We start from the raw sequence: 22,818 nt of genomic DNA on the forward strand, positions 1-22,818 counted from the left end.
TTATGTATCCCTCAAGCTTACCTTGATGAATTACCTGCTATGGAAAACTCAAGTTTCTCCCTATCTTCAGGGACTACGAGGAAGGAGAATAAGAGGGTTTTTTGAGAATGAGGACAAAACATTGGTCGAGGTCAAATTAAGTTCAAATCAACAACTCAAGTTAAGAAATGTGGAAAACGGTTTCTAACCCCAATTTAAGATTAACTCCTTAAAAAAAAATTCAATATAAAGTTGACCATGGACTAAATTTGGGCCTCAAATTTTAAAGGGTGCATCTTCTCGTCACCAAACAGGGGAAGTAAGCAGTAACTTCCTTTTGTGTCTTATTCCAAAATTTATTTAATTCATGTGGAAAAAAGAAAAAAGTAAGGTTTTCTTCCGATATATGCCTAGTAAAATATAATACTTCACTATTTACTACATGGTTATACTTGGATTAGTACATGTGATAAAAGACCATTCTCAATTTTAAACGAAAACAAATAATACGAGCCTTGGATCATCATTGCACTCCCAATGAGGAAGTCAAAAATACCCTATTCTAATTCAATCCAATGGCAGTGATAAGAGTGAAGAGTGGATTTTGGACATTCCCTTCACAAACACGGTGTAGAGAAAGAAGTCGGTCTTTTTTCTATTGGATATTTCATTCAACGGCTCTGATTTTTTCAATTTGCATGCCATTCCATGTGTCATAAATCAAGGTTAAACCACACATTTGTAGTGCTGGGCTTGTGGTGCTTAATTTTCCTCATTGGATTTTTAAGAGAACTTTTTTTGCATATCCCGAGAGCGAGCCTTAGCGCAACGATAAAGATTGCTCCATTGTGATCAAGTAAGTGGTCACAAGTTTGAGTCTAGAAACAGCCTCTCTGCAAAAACAGAGGTAAGGCTCCGTAGATTATAACCCTCCCCAGACTCCACAATGGTGGGAGCCTCATACACTGGGTATGCCCCAAGGTTATCTCCTACTTACATTTCAAGTTTCAACCCAAATGGAGTTTGACAAGTCACATTAGGAAGCATTGAAACATTCAGAACTACAAAGGTGCATTAACTAACATAAGAGAGTATATGATTGAACATTAGCGGAGAATTTGACATATGACATATGAATAATTCAGACCCTCATCTAAAATTTGTCTAAACAATCTCTGCAAAATACATACATCATGAATCCTGATGGTAATGACTAATGAAAACATCCCTCAGAAAACTCTAATTAACATCCAAAACCTGAAAAACGAGTTATCTTCACATTGATTTTTCTGAGCCTTCAACACAGAAATTGGCATCTTCCAGTAGAAACTTCCCAACAAGCAACATAAAGGAACTGCAAAAGACCTTAGCTCCACTAAACTGGAAAGACCTGGACAAGGTAAACAACCAATATGACAATCCGACCAAAACAAAACATGGGAAGATATTGCATTAGATCAATCTAGCAAATCAACATTACTGTCAAGAAATCATCTGGAAAAAAAAATTAGGAAAAACATGACAAAGTAGTGCAACATTAAAATCGATCCTACTTTCTTCAATAGAAGGAAAAAATAGTCGTTAAAATTTTGGAGAAAGAAAGTAACAGCTCAATTTCTACAACATTACACTGTTACAAGCATTTTTCTTAGTTTCTTTTAATTAATAAATCATCAACAAATATTTAACCCAAAAAAGGAAAAAGAATCAGCAACAAAATTATAATTTAGTTAATGCAGTAGTACACTATTTTCAGTTGCAATCACTTAAATGTGATGAGACGTTAAAGACTGTCAACAATCATACATACACTAAATTAAATACTACCACATAGCGACGTCATTGTTGTTTATATATCTATTATAACCTAACTAATCAGAGAGATTTATTCAGATCAGAACACTGTTCCACGTCTTTCAGCAGGTTCAGCAGTTTTTGATGGGCATGATAAGATTTTATCAATAATTCAATATTAAGAAGAATTGCAATCTTTGATAAATAAGATGATTGGTATCCATTTGTACAAGATTTGACAAGGCAAAAAATCAGACGGTAAGATAAGGAGCTCCTCGTCTCCAGATGGAAGAAATGAAATGTAATTCGTGGGATGATTCAACTTCCATAAAACAAGTTCGAAGCTAGCATGGTTGAAGGCATTACTCCAATGTAAAATACACTTCTCTAATGCATGACCAACCATGAACATTTGAGCATTGCTTTTAAGATATATACTGCCTTTAAGATATATACTGCCACTTTAGAATCAGACTGAACTGAAATCTGTTTAAGGTCCTGATCCATGCACAACAGCAGTCCTCAATAAATCGCAAGCAGCTCCATGGTGATGATTCAGCAGTTCTTCTGCACTATTTGTTGTTGGGCCCCCACATGAGTGATGAGACCCATTGCAGTTGGTGGGATCAGCTTCAGTAATTGGGATTTGATTAGCTGTATATTGTCTTACAGGATTTTTAACCTGGGTTAGTATATGATAGGAGCCTAATATATCTTCTAAGTTGATTTTGGGTTAAAGCGGCAGTTCTGTTATTTAGAACAGTATCGATATGACCAAAATTTTTCTTTTTGTTCCGAGGAGGTTCCATTTCTAATTAATCAAGTTATTAGCAGCCTTGATTTGTACTTCTTATACGTTGTTTGGTTGTTTGGTTTCTAATTTTGTTTCTAGTGGTCAAAAAGAAATTGGATTTTAGTGATCCATTAGAAAATAAGTCAGAAGAGTCTAAGCGATGCCTGATAGTACGTAACAAGAGAGAGAGAGAGTCCTACTTGGATAAAATTTTAAAGCCACTCAAAATTCGCACTAACAGGGTGCTACTCAGGCTGGCCCATGAGAAAATGGGTCTCAACTCTCAACATTGAACTACATCTTGGTCGGGTTTGGTCTCAGCCTCACTCTAAATTCCAGTGTCCCAAACCCAACCCTACCCAACTAAAGTTTCACCCACGCATTACAAGTACAACAACCTGGTTTCAGTCATTTGCTTCCTGCTGATCAATACACATCAATGTTTCAGTTTATGCAGATTTCTGTTTAGTAAACAACATATATCTAAAATTATTTCGTTTCGCCAGAGAAGGTATCGACAAAGGAGATACAGGTTGACCTGGGCCAGAAAGAGTGAAACATGATCAAGGAACATTTGAAATATTATTACTACAAACGCCCAAAGTGGCACCATGGCAGCAAAGAAATCAGTTGTTTTTGGCTTATTCTTGGTCTGTTTCTACTTCTTAAGACATGGGGATCACCAGTATAGGATTCTTTTTTTTACTTTTTTTCTTTTTTGAGGGAATTTTTGTGATTGTCTTTGTTTACTTGGGGCTTAAGAAAGTTAAAGGTTAATGGGAATCTTGAAGGAAAGCTTTCCTGAGACAGCTGCTGAGCAAGTGCCTACAAGAGGAGATGTAGAAAATCCACACTTTTGATCTGGACTAACTACTGTAATGTCAGACACCTAAACAGGAATTGCAACCGCAGAAGAAGAAATTACCCTTGGGGCTTTCTGGAGCTAGAAATGGTGAAGAAAGAGTGTTTTGAGCTGAAAGAACTGGAAACTGAAACCAAAACTTAGGTCAGAGCATGCATGTCAAGCTACAGAAAAGTTCTTACCAAAAAACAAAAAAAAAGCCAGATGAGCAGCCCTCACTAAAGAATCAAAACACAAAGGTGCTTCAGATGAGCTAATGTCCAAACTCCAGCAAAATATCAAAATCCAGAAATACAAAAAAGGAGGAAAAAGAAACCAAGTAAATTGTTAAAGAACTGAAGACAGAAGCCAAAGCGCCCCCCCCCCCCCCCAAACCCAAAAAAAAAAAAAAGAGAATACAGACTGAACTGGAAGAGACACAACAACCAAAGGCAGAAGAGGTGATGGCCCTTTGATCAGATTAATATATTTTTGAAAGAGCAAAAGCAGCTCAAACTTCAATGTCGTAATCTGGTGCAAATGTCACAACTTTCAAAATCAACAGAGAAGTGTGAATTGTTGAGCCGGAAAGTAAAGTTATCCAATAAATTGGCCGAAAGGAAAAAAGCTGGAGTTCAGATAATTAAATTGGATACTGTACTCGTGGTCAACTGTGGAAGGATTGATTGGATCTTGCCCTTCGGAGAGGCTTTTACAGAGTGAATGTTGAAGGAGATTGTGTGAACATTAATGCTTGGATGTCTTTCGAGGAGCCTTGGAGGTCGATCAGATTCACTTAGCATCTTCTTGGTTAATTTGTTCTTCAACAAGGTGGTTAATGAGCTGACTGATGACTTGATTAAGCAGGGCCTCTTTGCTCTGGGATGTTCAATGGGACAGTAACCCTTAACAAGGACCTGTTTATTTCTACTATTTATGCATTGAGGTGCGGCTTCCCCTTTTGGAGGCTCATTCTATCTCGCTTCTTTTGAGCAATCAATAAGCTGTTACTTGTTAAAACACACACAAAAACAACAAATAACAACAAAAAAGAAAGTAGCTGCAACAATGGTTCAGGAAGAAGTCACGAAGGCAACTACGCATGAAGCCCTAAAGAGGTCAGACGCAACGTAGGAAATTGACAAAATGAAGGCTGCAACAGAGGAGGCATTGACAAGGGCAGTGGCAACAAAGAAAACTAGAGGGAGAAAGAAGGAGCTGTCATGGGAGGAGGAAATGAGGCAAGCAGCAAGCTGAAGCTGGTTTCAAAATCTTGCAAAGAGCAGAAACCGGAGCTTCATCCACACATGATGCACAGTTCAGAAGCAGAACAGGCCAGAGAAAGATGTCACTGTGTCAGAGTCCATAAGCAAGACAAGACAAACCATCCCAGAAAAAAATGATATTTACCCTATCACGGCAGCTTCTTCCATAGGAAGCCCCTCTTTCCATTTTTTTAATATCAGAATGGGTGGATGTCTTATCTCCCTCATAAAAAGCCCTGTGATTGTCGCGTTTGCTGATGATTATCATGCAAAAGTGAATGATTTGAGGGGAATTCCCCATCCCCACAAAAAAAAAAAAAAGGTAAACAAACATACTTTGTAGGACAAATGAAAGCAGTAGAATCTGTTTTTTAACTTCTCCATTCTCTGTAATAAGACTAAGGGAGAAACTTCTCTGTGGGGGAACGTTCGCCCTGCGCCCAGACACGGAGGGCAAAATGACCGCCTTGTGTCATTAGGGGCCATGCTCCCCCCACAGAGAAGAACTCTTCCCCTAAGACTAATTTCTAAATTTGAGTGGAACACTACGGTTAACCCAAAGAGGCGCTTATTTAACACGCAAGTCAGAAGCAAATTGTTGCTCCAATTGCATGGATTCATGGTGCCAGCACATTGCTGTGCTGTCAGTAAGAAGGGAGCCAGCGCCTTTCAAAGCAGGCTCCTTCAAAACCTAGGTGAACTTGCAAAGAGAAGAGATGATACTGACAGAACCCATCACTTTTCTCCTTTCCCTTTTCAAAACAGCAAGAACTTAAAGGTAAATGTAGACGACAAAAAAAGCGAGTTAAATTTAATAAATTGCACTTTGATCTCATGCTGAATGACACTTCAATTGGCTTCATTGAAATTATTAACCAAAAGTAAAAATTCACCATCATAACTGCCATCATCTGCTATTTTACCTGCAAATGAGTCCAACACCAAATCCTAGATCCCACATATAACTTCTAATGGACCTATCACTCTCGGGGTTAGAGAAAATAGAAGAATCAAGTTTAACCTGATGGAAATAAATCACATAAATGGGCCTTCTTTTAGTGGAAATAAACCTTAAGATGGGTTTTATACACAACAGGCTTTTGGTCCAATGGGTTTTTATTGTAATGGACTTAAAATATGTGGTACAAGGTAGGAATACTGGATTTAGTAATTTCAAGTTGTTTTTTTTATCATTAAATATTATTTAGTCAATTAAGACTTAAGACTACCTCCAAGATAAGCTATTGGCCGGGGAGTTTTTGTAAGAAATTTCCGAAGTTAATTTAATGGGCTTAATTAATTACTTGGCCCGGTTAAATGGTGAGGATCCTAATACTGGAGTTGGTTCAAGCATGTCACTCGGTTCTAATTGAGATAGGCCAGCCCAAGCCTACTGTGGAAGTGGATTAGGGTTTTGGGACAGTATTATTATAAACACTAATTAGAGGGTCCCTGTAGTCACGTTGTTTTCACTTCCCTATTTTCTCCCACAAGAAAATGGTGCTCACGGTGAAGCACAGGAGACTACAGAAGATCCCTTCAAGATGTGTTTCGCTAAGTACAGAGCAAGGAGGAGATCTTGATTATTATCTCATTGTTCTTTATCAGCATACCAAGGTGCAAGGTACTGGAATCTCTCCCTTTCTATTTTATTAAATGTTTGTATTCTAGGGTTTATATGGGCGATATGACTTAGGGTTTTTCCATAGGATTTACCCTAGAATACAAACATTAAATAAAATAGAAAGGGGGAGATTGCAGTACCTTGCACCTTGGTATGCTGATGAAGAACAATGAGATAATAATCAAGATCTCCTCCTTGCTTTGTACTTGGCGAAACACACCTTGAAGGGATCTTTTGCAGTCTCCTGTTCTTCACCTTGAGCACCCTTTTCTTGTGGGAGAAAATAGTGAAGTGAAAACAAGTCTCCTGTTCTTCACCTTGAGCACCCTTTTCTTGTGGGAGAAAATAGTGAAGTGAAAACAACGTGACTACAAGGACCCTTCAAATTAGTATTTATAATAATACTGTCCCAAAACCCTAACCCACTTCCACAATGGGCTTGGTTGGCCTCTCTCAATTAGAATCGAGTGACATGTTTCAACCAGCTCCAGTATTTAGATCCCCACTAATTAACCGAGTCAAGTAATTAATTAAGACCATTAAATTAACTTTGGAAATTTCTTACAATCTCCCACTTGGGATAGATAAATTACTGAGTCCATATCAATTGATGTGGCCATGGAATTCTTCTACCTTTATATGTCACAACTTTGATTTACTTAACAAGCACACCATGCTGAACAACAGCAGAAGATACACCTCAATTTACGGCATACGACTTTCTGTCATCACGAACAGGGCACACTTGTCAAATAAATCACCTTGAGATATGTAATCATGAAGTTAAGACTTTATGTAAGTCCTGTTTCTAATTGTGAAATCAGAGTGCCTAAAATAACCTTATAGGCACACAACTTTGATATTAACTAAACTTGCGCAAACCACCATAGACTTGGGTTAATACCAACTTTGGCAAACCGGCTTGCAATTTTGGCTAAAAACTGCCTTGTAACTTTGCAACTTTGGCTAAATACTGCCTGTAACTTTGGCAAACCGCCTATAACTTTGGCAAACCGCCTATAAAACTGATATATCAAATGAATGAATCAATTCAAATTCAATAAATAACACATGTGCAAAATGAGCAAGACAACACATATAAATAACCATGCTCATGAAATGTCTAACATGACAAGAGTAAGAGTGAACAATAATACATGACTCCCACTAGACAAACATGTCAAAAGACTCAACAACACCCATACAAGAAATGTGTTTCTTGTATACTCTCACTGGCAATACCTTTGTCAAAAGATCTGCAAACATGTTGTCAGTCTCAATGTGCTCAACAATAATCTGCCTTTCATTGACCATTTCTCTCACCACGAGATACTTGATCACAATGTGCTTGGAACCGCTAGACTTCTTGTTATTCTTGGAGAAACAAACAGTTGAGGTATTGTCACAATACAACACCGTGGGTCTAGCAATGGAATCAACAACTCTCAACTCTGAGATGAAACCCCTAAGCCATATAACTTGCTTTGTAGCCTTAAATAGAGCTATAAACTCCGCCTGCATAGTAGAGGATGCTAAGATGGACTGACTGGCACTCTTCTAAGAGATGGCACCACCGGTCATCTTGAAGATGTAACCAGAAGTGGATTTTTCGTCATCAGTGCAACCTCCATAGTTTGCATCAGAAAACCCAACAACCTCTAGAGTGTCACCCTTGCTGCAGACTAGCAAATGAACTTTGGTCTTCTGTAAGTACCTCAAGACCTTCTTTATTGCTATCTAATGTGCTAACCCAGGATCAGACTGGAAACGCCCTAAAACACTGACTGCAAAACCTATATCCAGGCGAGTACAAACCTATGTATACATCAACCTCCCTATTGTAGAAACATAGGGCTTGTCAGCCATGGAACTCCTCTCAATATCAATTCTAGGGCACTGTCCTTCATTCAACCTGTCCTCTTTACTGATGGGTGCATCACTCCCAACACTGGGACATGTTGAATCTCTTCAGAACCCTATCAATGTATGCACGCTAAGACAGACCGAAAAGTCCTTACCGTCTGTCACGACTAATCTCAATCCCAAGAACATAAGTACTCTCACCCATGTCCTTCATCTTAAAGTTTTCTTAAAGAAAACGTTTGGTCTACAAAAACAATGTCATATCATTGATTGCCAGTAGGATGTCATCAAAATATAGTACTAGAGAGATGAAACTACTCCCACTGACCTTCAAATAGATGCAGTTGTCAATGGCATTTTCGGTAATGCCAAAAGATGAAACACCCTGATCAAACTTTAAGTACCACTGCCTGGAAGCCTGTTTCAACCCATATAGAGACTTATTCAGTGTACACACCATGTGTTCTTTCCCCTCTTCTTCAAACCCTTTTAGCTGCCTCATATAAACTTTCTTAGCTAGATCTTCATTCAGAAAAGCAGTCTTTACAACCACCTGATGTAACTCAAGGTCAAAGTGAACAATAGCCATGATGATTCTGAATGAATCCTTAGAAGAAACAGGAGAAAAAGTTTCCTTACAGTCAATGCCTTCTCTCTGAGTGAAACCTTTCGCTACTAGTTAAGCCTTGTAGCATTCTACTTTCCCCTGAGAGTCAATCTTGGTCTTGAAAATCCACTTTGATGCAACAGCCTTGCATCCCTGATGAATCTCAATCAATTCTCAAACACCATTTCACTACATGAACAACAACTCATCCTTCATCCCTTCCAACCATTTGTCAGAGTATCTATGGTTGGTTCCCTAAAGGAAAGTAATTGAGTCCTCCTCCTATCCAATATCATTCAGATAACTAACACAATCTGAATGTAAGATACCTTTGCGTGCTCTGGTAGATCTCCATAAAGGTTCAATATCAGCAACGGAATCTATAGGAATGGGCGCTTTGGCCTACGAATCTACAATAGTTTCTCCAACGGGCAAAATATCAACTACAGGAATGGTGTCATCAACAATTACCTTAGACTGCGCTTCAACAGGTAGAACAACGCCAACAGATTTAGGTAAAGAAGTCCCAACCTTTACAGATGCTCCTACAGAACTCCCAACACATGGCTCATCAAAACCAGGTTGCGAGGTGCAGATATCTCACCCCCACACTCAAGAAACTTTACATGGGTAGTCTCAACAATTCTATTCCCTGGGCCTGGATTATAGAATCTGTAACCCTTCGATCTCTCCGGATACCCCACAGAAAACAACTCACTGTCTTGGGGACAAAACCCTCTGAGGCTAGGTTTTCTGGCAGTCCAGGGTTCAAATGGGGTTCTATTTCTTCTTTCAATAACCCCATGAGATGCTATTTTATGTTCCTATAAGAACATGGCAAAAAGCCACAGTGTTGACTAGCATCACCACTACTTCTATAACACTTTCAATACCACGGGAAAAATCTTTCTTTTTGAAAGTAATCTTCTTCCCCTTGATGCAGTCAACACGTTTGCCCAATTCCTTAACGTTTAGGTAATCCAGCAGTTATACCAAAGCATAGACTACTACTCATTAAACTATGGGCATTACACCCCAACAATTATAACCATAGAAAAGAATAAATAATATCTATAAAACTGTCAAACTTTTGCCCGTTGCAAAAACTATTGTAGATTCAGAGGCCGAGGTGCTCATTCCTATAAATTCCGCTGCTGATATTGAACCTTTGTGGAGATCTACCAAAACACGCAAAGGTACCTTACATTCAGATTGTGTTAATTATCTGAATTCTCTCTATGGGTTGAAACAGGCTTTCAGGCAATGGTACTTGAAGTTTGATCAGGGTGTTTCATCTTTTGGCTTTACTGAAAATGCCATTGACAATTGCATCTATCTGAAGGTCAGTGGGAGCAGTTTCATCTCCCTAGTACTATATGTCGATGACATCCTACTGGCAATCAGTGATATGACATTGCTTTTGGAGACCAAACGTTTTCTTTAAGAAAACTTTAAGATGAAGAACATGGGTGAGAGCACTTATGTTCTTAGGATTGAGGTTAGTCGTGACAGACGGCAAGGACTTTTCGGCCTGTCTCAGCATACATACATTGATAGGATTCTGAAGAGATTCAACATGTCCCAATGTTCAGGGAGTGATGCATCCATCAGTAAAGGGGACAGGTTGAATGAAGGACAGTGCCCTAGAATTGATATTGAGAGGAGTTCCATAGCTGACAAGCCCTACGCTTCTACAGTAGGGAGGCTGATGTATGCACAGGTTTGTGCTCGCCCAGTATAACTTTTGCAGTCAGTGTTTTAGGACGATTCCAGTCTGGTCCTGGGTTAGCACATTAGAAAGCAACAAAGAAGGTCATGAGGTATTTATAGAACACCAAAGTTCATTTGCTAGTCTGCATGACAAGAAATCCACTTCTGGTTAATTGGTGGAGATCCTAATACTAGAGCTGGTTCAAGCGTGTCACTCGGTTCTAATTGAGATAGGCCAGCCCAAGCCCATTGTGGAAGTGGGTTAGAGTTGTGGGACAGTATTATTATAAATACTAATTAGAAGGGTCCATGTAGTCACGTCATTTTCACTTCCCTATTTTCTCCCACAAGAAAGGGTGCTCACGGTGAACGGGAAACTGCAGAAGATCCCTTTAAGGTGTGTTTCGCCAAGTACAGAGCAAGGAGGAGATCTTGATTATTATCTTAATGTTTTTCATCAGCATACCAAGGTGCAAGGTAGTGCAATCTCTCCCTTTCTATTTTATTGAACGTTTGTATTCTAGGGTTCATATGGGCGATATGATTTAGGGTTTTTCAATGTGAAATCCCAAAGGAATGATTTATTTAATCTAACAGTTTTAGGCTCAGTTTGAGTCCTGTTTTGAATCTTTTATATAATTTAGAAAGTCTGAGATATATATAAAAAATCCGAGTGTCAGAAGTAAGGGAAGCTATGAAGAAGATGAAAATAGGTAAGGCAATAGGTCCACATTGCATTATAATAGAAGTGTTGAAGAGCATAGGAATCTGTGGAATAACTTGGCTAACTAAGTTGTTTAATAAGATTATGAACACAAGAAAAATCCCAATTATAAAAATAAAGGTGATCTTCAAAGTTGTAATAACTATATAGGATAAAACTCAAGGATCATACTTTGAAATTATGGGAGAGAGTAATTGAAACCCACCTGAGATAAGAAACTAATGTTACGGATAACCCATTTGGTTTTATGCCACGAAGATCAACTACAGAAGCTATTTATCTACTTAGGAGACTAATGGAAAGATTTTGAGAATGTAAGAAGGATCTCTATATGGGCTTTATTGATTTTGATAAATCTTAGAGTCGTGGTTTTGCAAGTTTCGACCAAGACCGACACTAACCAAGAGGAAACCAAGGGTCGAAACTAGTTTCAAGGCTACTCATTTGGCTTTTTACTGAAACTGCAAGTTTTTGGGCAAATCACTTGACTTCTTCCCACTTTTTTGCATCTTCTACTCCTTCAACCCTTCTACAGCTTGGATTTGCATGATTGGAAATTGAATGTAATAGTTTTTTCCCCAATAGGGTTAGTGCACAGCTAAGGGTGTCAATGAGTAACCAGGAACCAAATACCGAATCCAGATCCTGACCGAATAACCTGAACCGATCCGGACCGAATTTAATATGGTTAAGTCCTAGGTCTGAAAATGGCTTTATATTCGGTTGAGTTCGGATCCGGATCTACCCACTAAACCGACGGATCTAACCAAATCTGAACCGAATACCCGCCTTAAAACTTAAAACCCTAATAGTTTATTAGGTTTAGAGTTTTAATGGTTTAAGACTCTAAGTTGACAGTTAACCCTAGTGCCTTAAAGCCTTACTTACTCCTTAGTCCTTACGTCTTATTAAATATGGATTTCTTCACGATTACAACTTCTTCTGTAACTCTTCAATTCTTCACCTCTTTCTTTTTACCGCTTCATCTTCTCTGTCTCTACCAATGTTGCAGTGGCTTCATAGTCGATTCTCCATCTTCAACAACCTAGCAATTTCAACCTCCATGCAAGTTGGAGTTAATCTCTCTCTAAACTTTTTTGTGCTCATGAGTCCTGAACGAACACAGTGAAGGCCAAAGGTAGAGCTTATGGGATCATCCTTCCATTTCTCCGTTTACTCTCCTCCATTGGTGTTACTGCATTGTTCCAAGGCAAGCAAAGGCTGCAACGCTGTGTATTGAAGGTATACAAGTAATGGTCTCTCTATCTTACTCTCTCCATTAGTTTTTTTTTTTTTTGGATATAGTAATCGGATGTAGTAACCAAATAAGAACCAAACATAAGAACCAAATTGTAACCAGATCCAAACCGAACCGACCAAGGATCGGTTAGAGTAATCAATTCTAGAACCGATCCGGGACTTGGTTCAGATCTGGATCCCACTACCATTGCTTGAAACCGAACCGGATCCAAACCAAATACCCGGTTCCGTACCAAATTGACACTTTTATGCACAACAGTATTCAACACACACTAGCAAACTTGGGTCCATACCACAAGTACCATTTTAGGTGGTTTTTTTCGAGAAACTAATTCATGGAATAGATGTAAAATGGTAAAAATAGGCAGCACAAAGAAAAGGTCAAAAAAACATTTTTTGGGCCTTGAAACCTAGATTTCGATTAGAAAATCCTAGGTTTTGGTTGCAACCTGGGAGTTTCAGTTAGGGCCACGATCGAAACCTAATTGAAACTTGGAACCTTAGATTTTCCCTATAATGTAAGAGTAGACCTGTAACAATAGCTCAAACCTAATCTCATAGTAGGATCTCAAGAAACAGTCAACCCAAAAGTCAAAGTCAATAAAAAGTAAACCCTTTCAGACAAAGATTAAACTTAAGATTTCTAACCCTCGCAAAAAAAAATAACACCCTTCAGAATATGAGTGTTATTGGACAAGTACTTTGAGAGTAATTAGAAAATTCCAACTAAAGACAGAACTCGGGAAAGAATAGTGAAGAATAGTCGAACTGAAATTAAATCAAATCAGACCAATAGAATTGCCCTAAACTCCAGTCAAGTTCTCCCCTTGGATAGACTCTCTAAACCCCCAAATATGGTTCCAATCTGGTTAGATTAGAATTAATTAACGAAAAAAAAATTTCCACAACCCTAAGTTGCAAGGTTTTGGATGATTTTAGATAGCAATCAAAATACTGATCCGTTGCCCACCAAACTAAGGTCGAAGTCACGTTAGAGATGCTCTTTAATGTCCCAAAGTTTTGTGGAAATTAAATTACAGAATCAGGAGTAATTAGCAGACCACTAAAAAGGGCATACCCAATACACGAGGCACCCGCCACTTCGGGGTCAGAGGAGGGTCACAATGTATGCAGCCTTACACCTGCTTTCGCAAAGAGGCTGTTTTCAGACTCGAACCCGTGACCACTTGGACACAATGAAGCAACCTTATCGTTGCACCAAGACCCACCCTCTAGTAATTAGCAGATCACTATTATCAAAATTAGAATGAAAACAGAGTAGCTGTTGGTTGAATAAATCAGAAATTAAACTGGGATTTGATCTTACCGGCTAATAGAGATGTGATAATCAATGAAGGGCCAATCAACCCTCTTTAAATATGAGATCAAAGACCGACAGCATAGTAGTCAAGCCGGCAAGGCAGTGGAGGGATGCCTAACCGCTTAAGCAACAAGGCGACCAAAGCGTCCAAATGTTATTTTTTATTTCCCCTCTTTTCTAACATTATTTAGTATGGTACAATATATACCTTATACCATCACAAATCAACATAGGACTAGAAGACAACAGAACTAAAGAAGCAAGCTATTGGAAGTTTGAAACAATCAAAACATACATTTGATTTATATTGTTCTTACAAAATGCGATCTTATTTGTAAGTAATTAAACTGCTCTCAATTTAGAGAAATGTTCTTGTTCTCTAAGAAGTTTGACTGGTCAAATGGTTTTATTTTTACATGAGACTTTCTGTATTAGGTAGAACACAAAACCAGCTTTCTAACAAATCCAAGATTGTTTAAATCTGATTTATATTGAAGAAGTTATGGTCCAGTGAAACCTTATCTAGTGTGCGTGAATGCTGTCAAAATCGCTTTGAATGAAAAAATAAATAATTAGATACATAAAATATATATATATATATATATATATATATATTACCGCTCTTTGATTTTTAGCAATGTTTTACCATATCAAGATTTATGGAATTTTTAGATTTGAGAAAAACCCCAACATTAGAAAGTTGAAAATTACACCTACCATCAAAAATGCAGTTTTTGTTCTTGAACTGGGGGGTTGACTATTTATCCTTTCGGAATTTTATTTTTTAACTACTTTTATTGGATTCAAATAGGGGGTATTTTCTTATTTATGACTAATATCTTAAGTAAAAACCATTTACTTAATGATTATTGGCATAAATAAGGCTCAAAACTGGTTTGACGTCACTAAAGCGTTCAATACCACTAAGGCAACAATCGCCTAGACCCCAGGGAATCTGCATGGACGACGCCTTGACAACTATGACCAACAGAGACTATAGATTAAAACCAAAATGCAAACTCAAACAGGAACTGACAGTAGAACAGAAGAGGAAGGAAATTGAACTTGACCTCTCTCAGATCTGGATCTCTCACCCACTGTATCACACAGAGCTCTTGCAGCAAAACAATCTCAAAATATCATTAATCAAATCATGTCTGGCTTAGCATCCTCACATTACTTAAATAGAATGAAAATCAAAAGTCCTAATCCAACTAGGAAAACTAGAAATCAACTCCTGGTGTGAGTAGGACTTATTACATTGCCTGTTGAAATTAAAAGCAACTAATAACAATAATCCTATGTCTATTAGGAATAAAAATAAAGCTAATAAGCTCCTACTAGCCTAATACCTTATGCCTACCTTGTACCTACATTGTAAGACCATTAAAGTGGCACATTACAGAGAAAACACATGAAATCAAAGGCCCAAAACATACATAAACCATCCCAAGGCTCATTTCCAATAAAATAAGCCCTTTAGGTGACTTATCTGCATCACCCTAGAGAGATAATTTGGCAAGCATTGGAAAAGAAAAGTCTTTCAAGTAAATATGTGTACATAGTTATGTACAATTCCTCCCAGGAACTGGCTTTCGAATCGCTTAAGCAGGGTACCCTAGAAAAGAAGACGAAGGATACAGGTGCTCGGCAGCATGCAATAGTTGCCGCAGTCGCAGTAGCAAGACAAGAATGAGAATGGAAGCCCCTTTTTTATGCATAAATACAAGAAAATAGCAATTGGATAGCGATCACCCAGTCGGGTAAGCATCGGAGAGGAATGAATAAACAGCAAAGGTGGTCTCGTGACTAGTGTAAAAACTGTGGGGTGGGGGGGGAAGGGTAGTGAATTTTCAATTGCAATTGGACTACATCAAGGATCAGATTTAAACCCATATTTGTTCGCAGCTAATCATAGATGAGTTAACTACAGACATTCAAGATCATATCCCTTGGTGCATGCTTTTTGCAAATGATATTGTTTTGGTGGATGAAACAAAAGCAAGTATAAATGCCAAGTTGAAATTATGGAGATCAAGATCAACTTTGGGATTAAAAGATTTTAAAATAAGTAGAACAAAAACATAGTGTATGGTATGTAAGTTTAATAATAATAGGACTGAAAGTGAGGTGGTGAAAATTGATGATTGGGAGTTACCGCAAAGTGAACATTTCAGGTACCTAAGTTCAATCATAAATAAAGAAGAAATAGAAGATGATGTTGCACAAAAAATTAAATAGGATGGCTGAAGTGGAGGGGTGTGTGCAGAGTGTTGTGTGATCAACATATTTCTTTAAAACTCAGGAGAATCTTATAGTACAGTTATATGGCCAGCAATGATGTATGGAACTGGATGTTGGGCAACGAAGAAACAACATATAGATAAACTTAGTGTAACTGGAATGAGGATATTGAGATGGATGAGTGGTAAAACTAGAAAAGGATAAAATTAGGAATGAGCAAATCAAAGCTAATTTAGAAGTAGCTCCAATCCATGACAAGTTGCAAGAAAGTCGTTCAAGGCGGCATGGACATATGCAACGGAGGCCTTTGAATGTTCCAATACGAAGAGGTGATTTGATTCAGATTGAAGGAGCTAAAAGAGCCCGGAGAAGGCCTAAAATGATGTCTCTAGGAGAGGAGGCGAGGGAAGACATGCATAGCTTAGGACAAAGGATCCATGCATCTGACCCTATTTAGTTGGGATAAGGCTGAGTTGAGTTGAGTAAAGGCTACAGCCCTGCATACAAATTTGAGTAATAAAAGCTTTTTCCTTTGATTTTGTGCTGATTCAGAATGCTCTTTGCTGCGCTGATTAAGTAAGCTCCCTGTTGTGGCCATTCAAGGAACCCTTGGTAGTGATTCCAAGGTTGGGGTACTGGTGGTGATTCCAATCTTACAAATCTGGTGGTGATACATGATAAAATCCATTCTACTTTTTACTTTCTATTTAGGTTCAGTTTCAGTTTAAAAAACCCATGAAAAAAATCCTATAGTTTTCATTAGTCATAGTTTGTTTCTGCATCTTCAAAATTTCCTATTTTCTGAATCAATCTTTCAACTTTGATTTCTGATTTCAGTTAATGGTTCTGTTTATTGCTTAATCTATGAGTCCCTCAACTGATTCTGTTCTGAACTCCCTAATTTCCTGCTGTCGAATTCTGGTTCCCTAATTTCAGTTTCATATTTTAAAATTGAATGTTGGATTTGATGGAGACATCATGCCGCAGCCCTTTGTGCACCACTAACAGAGGTGCAGGAGACTACCACGGAGCCAGTTACTAAGGTTCGATGATGCTTTCAGAGGCTACAGGCTAGCGCGGGGCTGTTTAGACTTCTAGGGTTATTTTGGTCTTTTCATCTTAGTACTTGCTGTTTAGACTTCTAGGTTATTTTGGTCTTTTCATGATTTCATCTTAGTACTTGCTGTTTAGACTTCTAGGGTTATTTTGGTCTTTTATCTTAGTACTTATGTTAAATAAGTGAAGGGTATTTTAGTATTTTTATTTATTTATTTCAACAGTTTTTGTTTCAGCCTCGTAACTTAAGTAAGGGTATTTGGGTAATTCCTTTTGTTTTAACTAGGGCAAGGGTAGTTTAGGCATATGCCTGTTTTAGTTTTCTATTTAAGGGTATTGGAACTTTGTTTGCAAGCAACGAATGAAGGAACGAAGATTTGAAAGCAGTTGCTGCTACTCTCTCCCTCCCCCTTTGCGATTTCTCTCCCTCTCAAAGGTACGATCTCTATCCCTCTTATCTCTTCCTCTTGCTTTCTCTTCCCTTTCCCCAGGTCTCCCCTTTCTCTTCTTTCTTTTTCCCTGCTGTCGTGAGACCATTCCCCCCCCCTGCTGCTGTCGTGAGACCATTCCCCCCTGCTGTCGTGAGATCATTCCCTCCCCCCCCCTGCTGCTGTCGCGGCCCTCTTTCCCTCCCTTCCCCTTGCTGTCGACAGTCCTTTTCCCCTCCCTGTCCTTGTAACTGAAGCACCCCAGCCCCATTAAAATTATTCCCTCCATTCCCCTCCTTCTCTGCCAGCCAAAACCCTTTGTTTCCCCTTCCTAAACCAGTCCCTAACTATCCCAACCCCATTTCCAGAATTTACCTTGAAATCTTAACCCCCAAGCTAACCCCTACAACCCATCCTTTCTTTAAATCTAGAAACAGAATTTTATTTTGATCATGTTTGCATGATTTCCCACTAATTTCAGACCTGAAACAGTATTTATTCTATACTAGTTGTGCTGTTTTGATATTGCATATATTTCTAATGCTTATTATTAATGGCTTATTATCTTATATGGACTGTCATGCATGCCTACTGAATCCTTGAAATGTAATGCCATGAATCTACTTACCTAGCCTTGTGGAATTAACCATATAGGTTGCTAGAATTGATTCCTAAGACCTGTTGGTGTTTATTCATTTGATTTCTATTGATAATTGCCATTAGTAAATTCTGTTTTATGTCTGATGTTGAATGTGGCGTTGTGCGCAGCCCTTGCATTAAGTCCCCACTAGTGTATTACACCTGTAATCCTGTCCTATTGTGGGATCCCCTAGCTTCTAGGGTTTGTCCTGCATCAGGATTGCTTTATCATTTTGATGGTTTGTTCCTTATACCTAATAGAGTGTTTGTCCATTACATTGAAGAGATCAGATCCTTTGATATTCTGATATTTGAATTATCTAAATTATCGTTTGTCCTCATTCCCTGCGATCCTGTCGCAAGCTGTTCTCCCACTGGTTTTGTGTTAGCACTGCATTAAAACTCTGTAGTTTAACAGACGAAATCTCCATATTGTCTATTAAAACCTCGGTATTTTCCCTGTCCTTTCATGCGGTTCTGTCAAATAAGAGTGTTTCAGTGACAATGAAAAGTTTCTAGTCACTCAAAGGCAACCTAGTTCACCTAAAGGGCATACCCAGTGCACGAGGCTCCAGCCACTGCAGTGTCTTTTGGGAGGGTCATAATTTACGCAGCCTTACCCCCGCTTCATGGAGAGGCTGTTTCCCGAAGTGGGGAGTATAAAAGGTCAAAGGCAACCTAGTTCACAAAAACAAAAACAAAAAAAAAAAGTAACTGTAGTTCTTTCACCCAGGCTAGTGGGTGTACTTAAGGCTCCTGGCAACCTTTTTCACTAGGAACTATAATTCTACATGTTTGCCTGTTATTGTTTGAGTGTCCTAGGAGACCATATCACAGCCTTGGCAAGATTTTGAGCTGGACAGGAATCTAGAGTTTTTTATAACATGCCTGCCTGGTATTCTTTGAGTTTTGGTCGAAACCACCAAAATCTCGCGAAATATTTCAGTTTTGAAAAAGGTCAAAACGAAATGCGGTGCGACTCACTAAGAATGCAAAGTTTAGGTCAAGATGTTGGTGGTTTTGGACAAGATTTCGGTTAAGCTACGCATTTTGGAATTGTTTTGTACCAAACCAGTGTTTTTATAAACACAGTTTTGATCAAAATGGTTCAAATTTCGACCCATTTGATTAGTTTTGGTGGATTAACCATATATATGGTAATTTTTTGCCAAATAACATGCATATCTTGGTGGAACAAGGTGTTGTGGATTTCTTGGCCCGGTCATCTATATCCTAAGTTGGGGTACCTAGAGTATATTGATGATAAGACCTATAAAGCTGCTGTGATGGATTTTGAGCGTTTTGTCAGACATAGCATGACATGGCCTTCTATTAGGGATAGAGTCAAAGGAACGGCTTCATCGGCAGCAGCAATCTTCTTTAGATTTCGAGCCTTCCCGGAGCTCTATTTGGTACTGACATAGAGTTGGAGAAACGGCTTCGTAGATGCCTTTTTGAGTTTCACTTTGGTTGGACACACTTGTAAACTTGTACTTGTACTTGTAACACTTAATACATTTTGTAATATTAAATTTTTATTATTGATCAAAAAAATAGTTTTATTCATTTGTAATGCTTATTTTAATTGTTTTCATTCAATTTTGCGTGTTCTAATACTAAATTATATGCAGCATAGGCTACACAATTTAAAGGTTCCATTATATTTAGAGATGCTTAATTAGAATTTCCCTGAAATTTCAGGCCAAAACATGGTCATTTAACCACCGAAATAGATTATCGAATCAAACAACCGAAACTTGAAGAGTTCTGACCAGGTTTCGGTTGAAATCTGAGATATTTTGGGTTCAACCCAAAACCGAAATTTCGAACCTTGGGTTATCTGCTTACCCCCTCGTGTAATATCACCATAGGATGTTTGGGTTTTTCTCTCCTTTGTTTCTCTCCTATTTTTTCCTCATTTCCTTCATGATTACTGCCTGTCCTTTCTTTCTTCTGTCAAAATATGTTGGATTAGTGGAGATGCTTTATTTTCAAGCCTAATTCATGAGCCTCCTCTCCACAAAGTCTAAACTTTAAATTATCCATGTTCTCTAAATTTACATGGTTATCTAATCCCAAGCACCTGTTGCTCTTACTCATGCTACAGCATTTCTTCCACTTTTATAGAACTATTTTCTGATTAGGCCCGCTGGGGGGAGGGGAATCAAATACCCTTTTCCAAAAACCATGTCAACATTTCTCCTTTGCCTAAGAAACTCTGCCAATGAGAAAGGCCACATAAGCAATGCATACTCACATCATGGTTCGAGAACTCGCGAGATCTCGCCGAGTTTCTCGGTTTCGTGAGATCTCGAGACGAGATGCCATACGCATTCTAAAACTACACTTTCTCGGCGAGATCTCGGTATTGTCTCGGTACACATTTTTTCCAGTTTTTTTTTAGTTTTAAAAGTTCAATATCTCGCCGAGATCTCGATATCTCGGTGAGATCTCGGTATCGGGTTAGAACATGGTTTTTTACCCATTTTAATTGCCCATTTGACCCATGTGCCCATTTTATTAAAAGAGGGCAATGGACAGAACTCGGAAATCTCGATAGTTCTGTCCATAGCTCTCTAAACAAAGGGGAAAACACTCAAACAGCTCTCTCCCTCAAATTTCTTCCTCTTTCGTTCAAATCTTGGGTGGATTGCATTGTTTGAAGTGAGATTCAAGTGCTAAAGTGAAGATTCAACTCCAACAGTCCAAGAATCATCACCTATTTGTAGGATTCCAAAGTAAAACTCATATTTGGACTTGTTATTTGGCAAATCTGGGCATGCCATTGTGTTTAAATGGCCTGAAATAGGTTGGACACCAAGTTTCAAACCCAAAATATATGTAAAACCCACCGAGTTGGGCAACTCACGGAGATCTCGGCGAGATCTCGACTCGGTTTTTGGCTTGGCCGAGATGCCACCGAGACCCGAGTCTTAGAACCTTGACTCACATATCCTATCATGTGCACTCAGATCTTTCATCATCCTGTAGTAGATTAGTGTTTCTTACAATCCTTTAGGTTCCTTGAGGAAATTGAAGTATTTCATGATTCAGGAAAGCAGTAGCCTAACCAAGGAAGAAGGCAGAGTAAAGTATAATCAAACAGGCATCAGGACCAGGTTAAGAAGGTATTAAAAACTGACCACATGAGGAACAAAATAAACGAAGTAATGAAAATGTTTTTTTTTTTTTTTTTTTTTTTTTTGGGGGGGGGGGGGGGGGTGGAGAGGTAGGAGGAAGTTAGCGATTAATATTACTACTAGGTAACACATATAGTAATCAACATCCAAATCGAGAACAACCACTATAAATTTGATCAAACAATATTTTTACCGATGAGTAGGCAAGAGCACATACCGGATCATTGCTGCTGCTGCTGATTCTGCTGTTGTTGCTGGAGGTTGGGCGGTGGAGGCATACCAGGACGGGGTGGGCCGTAAACTGGAATTGCACCACCAGGTGGAGGCGGCATTCCTGGACGAGGCGGTGGAGCTGGCATTCCCGGCCGAGGTGGTGGAGGCGGTCCCCTCATCATTTGAGGTGGAGGCATCATCGGCCGCTGCCCAAACTGAGGTGGTGGCATTGGGAATGGTGGTGCTGAACCGGGCCTTGGAGGGAACTGAGACGGTCCAGGCGGTGGCGGTCCTCTGCCCATCTGCTGTGGAGGCTGACCAGGGAACCCAGGAACCTGCCCTGGCGGACGAAGCATCGGACCCTGCGGATACGAAACCGGGGGTGCAGACAGTTGCGGCAGTGGAGGCCGCGAAATCTGAGGCTGCATCATGTTCGGAGCCGGCCCACCAACACCACGAACAGGACCAGCAAGCCCAGGTTGAGCCTGCACAAGTGGCGCCGTTGGAATTCCACGGCCCGCCGCACGGCCAAGGCCAGGGCCGGCCATGGCAGCAGCTCCAACTGCCTTAGCTCTCGATTCTTCGGGAGGAGGAGGACCTTCTACGGTCATGGACACAACCTCTTCTCCTCGGAGAAGAACAAGCCCTAGGGTTCGCCTTCCCTCACGTTCTTCGTCCTTCTTGCCTTTAACAGGTGGGAGCTTTCGGAACTCCTCACAATCGCCGAGGACGAGATTCATGTGTCGATCAAAAGCCATGAACTTACCGATCAGCTGACGGCCATCTTGGATCGTCACGCGCATCCTGTAGTTGATGTATTGGAGCATCTTTGAACTCTTCGACATCGACATTGTTGCTTAGTAGTGTTGTCTCTGCTATACTGTGCTGCAGAAAAGTAAGGTAACTTGGGATAGGAGAAGATTAGGCTATTGATGGAGGAACTAGGGCATCTGTGAGGACAAAATGGAGATGCAAACACAGATAAGTTGATGGGGTAAAAAGAAAGGGTTCAGAGGAGGAAGATTGTACCGAGGGCTTTAGGTGGGGAGAGCGGGAGAGGCACGAAAGAGCAAGCCCTACTGCGACTACTGTCTACTGCCCTAATCGGCAATTTGAAATAACTAAACCAATTCCGTTCGGGTTGGCCGGTCGGGTTCCTTCCATCCACCCGATTTCATCTTCTCTCTTACCATATCGTATTAGCCACGTGGCATCTCAAGCAAGTCCCCAATTTTAGTGGCAGGTAAGCTCAACCCATACTTGTTTGTCAAATGTCAAGTTTGAATATTAGCCACTTGGAGGTTGGGTCCATGGTCC

General features: G+C 39.5%; 1 protein-coding gene across 2 annotated transcripts; it reads right to left on the reverse strand.

Moving 5' to 3' along the window:
• Positions 1 to 1,131: 1,131 nt before the first annotated feature.
• LOC122646312 (small nuclear ribonucleoprotein-associated proteins B and B'-like) lies at positions 1,132 to 22,486 on the reverse strand. 2 transcript variants are annotated; one of them, XM_043839842.1, is made up of 2 exons: positions 21,508 to 22,486; positions 1,132 to 1,361 (listed from the first exon to the last, which is right to left on the reverse strand). In XM_043839842.1, exon 1 carries the CDS (start codon positions 22,350 to 22,352, stop codon positions 21,510 to 21,512), a length of 843 nt encoding a protein of 280 aa, XP_043695777.1. In that variant the 5' UTR covers positions 22,353 to 22,486; the 3' UTR covers positions 1,132 to 1,361; positions 21,508 to 21,509. The 2 variants fall into 2 exon arrangements, with proteins under 2 accessions (XP_043695777.1, XP_043695778.1); XM_043839843.1 differs by having other exon boundaries at positions 1,132 to 1,371.
• Positions 22,487 to 22,818: the final 332 nt, after the last annotated feature.

The sequence above is a fragment of the Telopea speciosissima genome, chromosome 11 (genome assembly GCF_018873765.1).
Source record: "Telopea speciosissima isolate NSW1024214 ecotype Mountain lineage chromosome 11, Tspe_v1, whole genome shotgun sequence".
Classification (NCBI taxonomy): Eukaryota; Viridiplantae; Streptophyta; class Magnoliopsida; order Proteales; family Proteaceae; genus Telopea; species Telopea speciosissima.

Bases quoted from the DNA above. Each gene is read 5' to 3' on its own strand.
- LOC122646312 (XM_043839842.1), bottom strand. From the start codon at position 22,352: ATGTCGATGTCGAAGAGTTCAAAGATGCTCCAATACATCAACTACAGG.